This window comes from Pseudoliparis swirei, chromosome 12, assembly GCF_029220125.1.
Source record: "Pseudoliparis swirei isolate HS2019 ecotype Mariana Trench chromosome 12, NWPU_hadal_v1, whole genome shotgun sequence".
Classification (NCBI taxonomy): domain Eukaryota; kingdom Metazoa; phylum Chordata; class Actinopteri; order Perciformes; family Liparidae; genus Pseudoliparis; species Pseudoliparis swirei.
The window spans coordinates 1,571,622-1,579,121 of record NC_079399.1 but is presented as its reverse complement, the minus strand read 5'-3'; the positions used below and the strand labels follow the sequence as shown (position 1 = coordinate 1,579,121).

The window sequence follows — 7,500 nt, the reverse complement described above, 5'->3', positions numbered from 1 at the left end:
AAGAAGAAGAAGCTGGAAGCGGAAGTAGGTTTCCGGTGTCCTTGTGCGAGACGACTGCAGACGGACCGTAAAGATGAACAGACACATATTTGTAAGTGTGTTCTCCTCTTAAACGTTGTGCGTGTGGCTCATATACATATAATATGACTAATAACTCAGATATACGAGCTGAAAGTCGGCAAACCAAAGTTCAGCACCGTAAACCGAGCTAGGGGTCAAAGTCGGAGCTAGCATTCGCTTAGCTTCCGTGCTACTCCCCCCGGGCCGTCCCGCCTTTTAATCGGGTGACTTTATCTCTTTCCTCTTTCTATCTGCGTGTGTGGTCCGCGGGCTCCGAGCGTTCAGTCGTGACCTCGGCCCGCTCGGTGACGTCTCCCGGCTCCTTGTTGTTCCGCAGGCTCTCCAGCAGGTGGCGCGCAGGACCATCGGCAGCTCCGCGCGCCGGCAGGTCGACAACAAAGTGCCGCAGAAGCAGAAGCTGTTCCAGGTGAGAGGAAGGGCCGGCGCCTTCATATGACGTCAGAGCAGTCATATGACGTCAGAGCAGTCATATGACGTCAGAGCAGTGGTGCAGCGTAAACACAGCGCACTGCGCCTGCGCCGCTCGCGCTGCTTTACCACACAGTGAACTGTATACAGAGTCGATCAGTCGAGGCAGTCATCAATTAGTCGATTGAAGGAACATTTATTTCAATAAAGAGACATTTCTAATCTCAATGGGATTCACCTGGTTAAATAAAGGTTTAATAAATGAATAACAATGTTTCTGTGCAACAAGCATTAATACACAGCTATTCATAATCAACTAGTATCATACATAATATTAATGTAAAACGTTCATAGGTGGCATTTTCAGTACTGTTGATGCTCTGACCACAGACTTGTATTGTATAGTATTTTCCCACTGAGGAGCCGAGTCCTCCCTCTCAACGACACGCGGCCTGTTCAAAGTGACGGGGTCACAGGGTCAACGGCTCTACGGTCGATCTCAGTCGGCCAAACCGTGAAAATATCTTGAACATCAAACGAGACGACAATCAACCGGTTAAGACATGGATTTCTTGTAGGTCTGAATAACCTGGTGGTTCAGTTCCTCCAGACAGGAAGTGGTTCTAAACACACGTTCATACAGGGAACACTTGTGTTCTCCTCATGAAGCCGTGACGTCTGGTCCTGATCGTGCTGTTTGATGTGGAGAGAGTTCTTGTGGGTTATTGATCCGATCAGAACTCCTCCTCACCTGTGGACCAGACCAACTCGTCTCCGGCTGGTTGTAACGTAGTAAAATCTGTTTTGCATAACGCCGTCGCCACTCAGACCTCCATGAACCATGAAGATCACACCGATCACGTCTGGGTCCCTGATTGTGTTTTGAAGCCGTTGTTGTTGTTGTTGACTTCTGTTGTTGACGACTGGAACTAATCATCTCTCTTCATAAATAACGTTTGTGTTTCACATAGATTCCAAAATCTGCTTTTGTTCATGTTTTAAACTCAAACCAGACTTAGCGTCTTTGTTCTAAGCGCCGCTGTGAGCGCCGTGTGTTCTCCGCTCTGGGTCGGTACCGGGGATCACAGCCGGTACCGGGGAGCGTACGAGCCGGCGCCTCTCTGACTCTAACGGGCCCGTTGTCTCCGCAGGAGGACAACGGGCTGCCCATCCACCTCAAAGGAGGCGCCGTCGACGCCGTGCTCTACAGGGCCACCATGACGCTCACCGTCCTCGGTGAGACCCCACGCCGTCTTCTGCTTTCTGTGAAGCCAGGGGGAGGAGCTAGGGAGGGAAAGGGGAGGAGCTCGGGAGGGGAAGGAGATTGGGGAAACAGGGAGGAGCTACGCAGGGAAAGGAGGAGGCGCTAGGGATCGAAAGGGGGAGTGTAAAGGAGGAGGCGCTAGGGAGGGAAAGGAGGAGGAGCTAGGGGAAATAGGGAGGAGCTAGGGAGGGGAAAGGAGGAGGAGCTAGGAGGGGGGAAGGGGGCGGAGCTGGGGAGTGAAAAGGGGGAGTGAACAGGAGGTGCTGAGGAGTGAGCAGGAGGAGGTAGTGAGTGAGCAGGAGGAGGTAGTGAGTGAGCAGGAGGAGCTGAGGAGTGAGCAGGAGGAGCTGAGGAGTGAGCAGGAGGAGGTAGTGAGTGAGCAGGAGGAGCTGAGGAGTGAGCAGGAGGAGGTAGTGAGTGAGCAGGAGGAGCTGAGGAGTGAGCAGGAGGAGGTAGTGAGTGAGCAGGAGGAGCTGAGGAGTGAGCAGGAGGAGGTAGTGAGTGAGCAGGAGGAGCTGAGGAGTGAGCAGGAGGAGCTGAGGAGTGAGCAGGAGGAGGTAGTGAGTGAGCAGGAGGAGCTGAGGAGTGAGCAGGAGGAGGTAGTGAGTGAGCAGGAGGAGCTGAGGAGTGAGCAGGAGGAGGTAGTGAGTGAGCAGGAGGAGCTGAAGAGTGAGCAGGAGGTAGTGAGTGAGCAGGAGGTGCTGAGGAGTGAGCAGGAGGAGGTAGTGAGTGAGCAGGAGGTGCTGAGGAGTGAGCAGGAGGAGGTAGTGAGTGAGCAGGAGGTGCTGAGGAGTGAGCAGGAGGTGCTGAGGAGTGAGCAGGAGGTGCTGAGGAGTGAGCAGGAGGAGGTAGTGAGTGAGCAGGAGGTGCTGAGGAGTGAGCAGGAGGTGCTGAGGAGTGAGCAGGAGGAGGTAGTGAGTGAGCAGGAGGTGCTGAGGAGTGAGCAGGAGGAGGTAGTGAGTGAGCAGGAGGTGCTGAGGAGTGAGCAGGAGGAGGTAGTGAGTGAGCAGGAGGTGCTGAGGAGTGAGCAGGAGGTGATCCTCCTCTCGTTGCTGTGTTGCAGGAGCCGCCTACGCGGTGTACGAGCTGCTGCAGGCGGCGTTCCCCAAGAAGGCGTGAGCCGCTGGTCTGTTGAGTGTTTCTAGAACCGCACCTTCATGGGATCAATATTTATGTGTCTCTTTCTCTCCGATGACTTCAAGGATCAATAAAATACAAACGTACCTCTCCTGACCGGCTCCGTCTGTTCATCACACTCTGAAGGGGACCTCGACTTCACTGGGATTCTTACAAAATAAAACGCCACGGGAGATCAATAAATACAGAAACATTCATTTGACCGTCTTCCTGAGTTCACGGATAAATCTGCTTTGGTTCTTAAAGATGTTTCTAATTGTTGTTTATTAGACTGGAACTACTTTCCACTGAAGAAATAGGTGTGTGTGTGTGTTTCTATTTTTGTGTCCACCCAATTTCTATCGAGCTGCAGCGTCGTTCAACAATCCTCAGATTTTATTTTGAAACCGTTTTACAAACAAATACATGTTTGATTCACTTCAGTGCTATATATATATTATATGTGCTTTATTATATAATATATTAAACATAGCACATATAATATATGTATGTTATTTGTGCTATGTATATATATGTGCAATATATGTATTTTTTGTTTTTAAACTGACTTTCTTGTGACCTTTTTTATATATATATATACATATATCTATATATATTCCCGTCACTAGAGGGCGATGTAGCCAAAGGGATCCAGTGAGTCTGGAAACCGTCTCAAGTTTCATCCAGCCGACGGTCCTGATGAGCGTCTCCTGACAGAACCCCCTGTTGGCAGAACCCTCCTGACAGAACCTCCTGTTGGCAGAACCCTCCTGTTCCCCAGCCTGCTGTCTGCGGCGGCCCGGTCCAGAATACAGAATCCTGCTCTTCAACAAACACTCAGGAATCTGCTGCGGGAGCCAGAAAGCGGGCGGAGGCCCCCGGCCATCAGGGGGCGGAGGCCCCCGGCCACCAGGGGAAGGAGGCCCCCGGCCACCAGGGGACGGAGGCCCTCGGCCACCAGGGGAAGGAGGCCCCCGGCCACCAGGGGGCGGAGGCCCCCGGCCATCAGGGGAAGGAGGCCCCCGGCCACCAGGGGACGGAGGCCCTCGGCCACCAGGGGAAGGAGGCCCCCGGCCACCAGGGGACGGAGGCCCCCGGCCACCAGGGGGCGGAGGCCCTCTTAATTATTCTTCTGTATTGTTGTGTTCTGCTAATGACCTTCTTGTGTCCACCAGCCTGAAGACCCAGAGTCCAGATGTTGGGGAGAACTGACTTAGTGTGAAAGCCGTCTGAGTGTTTCCAGCCCTCTGATTGGCTGCGAGGTCTGATCCATGAGAGCGGATCCCTCTGAATGATCCACTCACGAAGAATGGACTGTTTTAGTTTGACCAGACTCAAATATTTTCCCATTGATTCACAAAATAAAAAAGAGGTTAAAGCCTCCCCCCGTCTCCTCTCCTCTCCTCCCCCTCTCCTCCCCCCTCCCTCCCCTCCGGGCTGCTGTCTCCTTGTGGCGGAGACGCACAGAAGCGCCTCCATCACCGGGAAGGAATGCAGAGAACTATGTAAAAGTTTCCCCGTGTGTGTGCACGCGCGTGTCTGTGTGTGCACGCGCGTGTCTGTGTGTGCGTGTGTGTGTGTATGTTGGAGGTTACACATGCCGCTGTGCGTGACGTCATAGGAGCTCGCGCGGGGCAGCCCCCTGTTAAGTAGCCGCTCGCGCGGAGACGCTTCCCACTTGGAAAGAAGCTCGCGACGCATCTGGAGCCACCGGCAACATCAAAGGGAAGCACTCAGCCGAGCACCGGCCCTCCTCGCGCGCCCGGGTCCTCAGGTCGGGGGTCTGCAGAGTCCTGAACCTTTTCTCAAAGTTTGATTTCTCTCGCCGAAGGAGCCGTTCTCCTCAGAGGTCAGTGCTCTGGGATCGACTGCTCTCCCCTCAGGTGACCTCGTAGAGTTCAGGTGTGTCTTAGAGGGTCACTGTGATCCAGACTGCGGGGGTCTCTGGGGGATCCCGGTCCTCCCGGGACGGGTCCGGCTGCGCGCTGCGCTGCGTAATTGCGCACGGCGCTGTGGAGACTCCGGGTCCGTCGCGCGCTCACGGCACCGGAGCAGAGCGCGTGACGGCCCCAGGAGCTCCTTTAAGCCCAGTGGGTCAGGGGGAGGAGTCCGCCGACCCTCACATCAGGTCTGCTTGTGGTCTTTACTGTGGTGGTCTGGGAAGACCGGTCTCCAGCAGCCGAGGACCCTGGAGACCCGTTTGGTAACTTTGTCCTGAGAGCTCTGAGGGTCTCTGGTGGACTTGAGGCTCATAGAGGTCTGAGGGTCTCTGGTGGACTTCAGGGCTCATAGAGGTCTGAGGGTCTCTGGTGGACTTCAGGGCTCATAGAGGTCTGAGGGTCTCTGGTGGACTTCAGGGCTCATAGAGGTCTGAGGGTCTCTGGTGGTCTTGAGGCTCATAGAGGTCTGAGGGTCTCTGGTGGTCTTGAGGCTCATAGAGGTCTGAGGGTCTCTGGTGGACTTCAGGGCTCATAGAGGTCTGAGGGTCTCTGGTGGTCTTGAGGCTCATAGAGGTCTGAGGGTCTCTGGTGGTCTTGAGGCTCATAGAGGTCTGAGGGTCTCTGGTGGTCTTGAGGCTCATAGAGGTCTGAGGGTCTCTGGTGGTCTTGAGGCTCATAGAGGTCTGAGGGTCTCTGGTGGTCTTGAGGCTCATAGAGGTCTGAGGGTCTCTGGTGGTCTTGAGGCTCATAGAGGTCTGAGGGTCTCTGGTGGTCTTGAGGCTCATAGAGGTCTGAGGGTCTCTGGTGGTCTTGAGGCTCATAGAGGTCTGATGGTCTCTGGTGGTCTTGAGGCTCATAGAGGTCTGAGGGTCTCTGGTGGTCTTCAGGCTCATAGAGGTCTGAGGGTCTCTGGTGGTCTTGAGGCTCATAGAGGTCTGAGGGTCTCTGGTGGTCTTGAGGCTCATAGAGGTCTGAGGGTCTCTGGTGGTCTTGAGGCTCATAGAGGTCTGAGGGTCTCTGGTGGTCTTGAGGCTCATAGAGGTCTGAGGGTCTCTGGTGGTCTTGAGGCTCATAGAGGTCTGAGGGTCTCTGGTGGTCTTGAGGCTCATAGAGGTCTGAGGGTCTCTGGTGGTCTTGAGGCTCATAGAGGTCTGAGGGTCTCTGGTGGTCTTGAGGCTCATAGAGGTCTGAGGGTCTCTGGTGGTCTTGAGGCTCATAGAGGTCTGAGGGTCTCTGGTGGTCTTGAGGCTCATAGAGGTCTGAGGGTCTCTGGTGGTCTTGAGGCTCATAGAGGTCTGAGGGTCTCTGGTGGTCTTGAGGCTCATAGAGGTCTGAGGGTCTCTGGTGGACTTCAGGCTCATAGAGGTCTGATGGTCTCTGGTGGTCTTGAGGCTCATAGAGGTCTGAGGGTCTCTGGTGGTCTTGAGGCTCATAGAGGTCTGAGGGTCTCTGGTGGTCTTGAGGCTCATAGAGGTCTGAGGGTCTCTGGTGGTCTTGAGGCTCATAGAGGTCTGAGGGTCTCTGGTGGTCTTGAGGCTCATAGAGGTCTGAGGGTCTCTGGTGGTCTTGAGGCTCATAGAGGTCTGAGGGTCTCTGGTGGTCTTGAGGCTCATAGAGGTCTGAGGGTCTCTGGTGGTCTTGAGGCTCATAGAGGTCTGAGGGTCTCTGGTGGTCTTGAGGCTCATAGAGGTCTGAGGGTCTCTGGTGGTCTTGAGGCTCATAGAGGTCTGAGGGTCTCTGGTGGTCTTGAGGCTCATAGAGGTCTGAGGGTCTCTGGTGGTCTTGAGGCTCATAGAGGTCTGAGGGTCTCTGGTGGTCTTGAGGCTCATAGAGGTCTGAGGGTCTCTGGTGGTCTTGAGGCTCATAGAGGTCTGAGGGTCTCTGGTGGTCTTGAGGCTCATAGAGGTCTGAGGGTCTCTGGTGGTCTTGAGGCTCATAGAGGTCTGAGGGTCTCTGGTGGTCTTGAGGCTCATAGAGGTCTGAGGGTCTCTGGTGGTCTTGAGGCTCATAGAGGTCTGAGGGTCTCTGGTGGTCTTGAGGCTCATAGAGGTCTGAGGGTCTCTGGTGGTCTTGAGGCTCATAGAGGTCTGAGGGTCTCTGGTGGTCTTGAGGCTCATAGAGGTCTGAGGGTCTCTGGTGGACTTCAGGCTCATAGAGGTCTGATGGTCTCTGGTGGTCTTGAGGCTCATAGAGGTCTGAGGGTCTCTGGTGGTCTTGAGGCTCATAGAGGTCTGAGGGTCTCTGGTGGTCTTGAGGCTCATAGAGGTCTGAGGGTCTCTGGTGGACTTCAGGGCTCATAGAGGTCTGATGGTCTCTGGTGGTCTTGAGGCTCATAGAGGTCTGAGGGTCTCTGGTGGTCTTGAGGCTCATAGAGGTCTGATGGTCTCTGGTGGTCTTGAGGCTCATAGAGGTCTGAGGGTCTCTGGTGGTCTTGAGGCTCATAGAGGTCTGAGGGTCTCTGGTGGTCTTGAGGCTCATAGAGGTCTGAGGGTCTCTGGTGGTCTTGAGGCTCATAGAGGTCTGAGGGTCTCCGGTGAACTTCAGGGCTCATAGAGGTCTGATGGTCTCTGGTGGTCTTGAGGCTCATAGAGGTCTGAGGGTCTCTGGTGGTCTTGAGGCTCATAGAGGTCTGAGGGTCTCTGGTGGTCTTGAGGCTCATAGAGGTCTGAGGGTCTCTGGTGGTCTTGAGGC

The 7,500-nt window shown here is 54.7% G+C and overlaps 2 protein-coding genes across 2 annotated transcripts in view; both read left to right on the top strand.

Moving 5' to 3' along the window:
* LOC130202205 (cytochrome c oxidase subunit 7A2, mitochondrial-like) overlaps positions 1–2,984 on the top strand; it is a 2,985-nt gene extending 1 nt beyond the window's left edge. The window contains exons 1-4 of the mRNA XM_056427576.1: positions 1–91; positions 398–487; positions 1,641–1,725; positions 2,817–2,984. The exon at positions 1–91 is cut by the window's left edge and continues 1 nt beyond it. Of these exons, the coding sequence (XP_056283551.1) occupies positions 74–91; positions 398–487; positions 1,641–1,725; positions 2,817–2,872 (249 nt within the window). The 5' untranslated portion in view covers positions 1–73 and the 3' untranslated portion in view covers positions 2,873–2,984. The remainder of the gene's footprint in view (positions 92–397; positions 488–1,640; positions 1,726–2,816) is intronic.
* Positions 2,985–4,571: 1,587 nt separating this feature from the next.
* col12a1b (collagen, type XII, alpha 1b) overlaps positions 4,572–7,500 on the top strand; it is a 106,938-nt gene continuing 104,009 nt past the window's right edge. The window contains exon 1 of the mRNA XM_056428878.1: positions 4,572–4,718. The gene's annotated coding sequence lies outside the window, so the exon portion shown is untranslated. The remainder of the gene's footprint in view (positions 4,719–7,500) is intronic.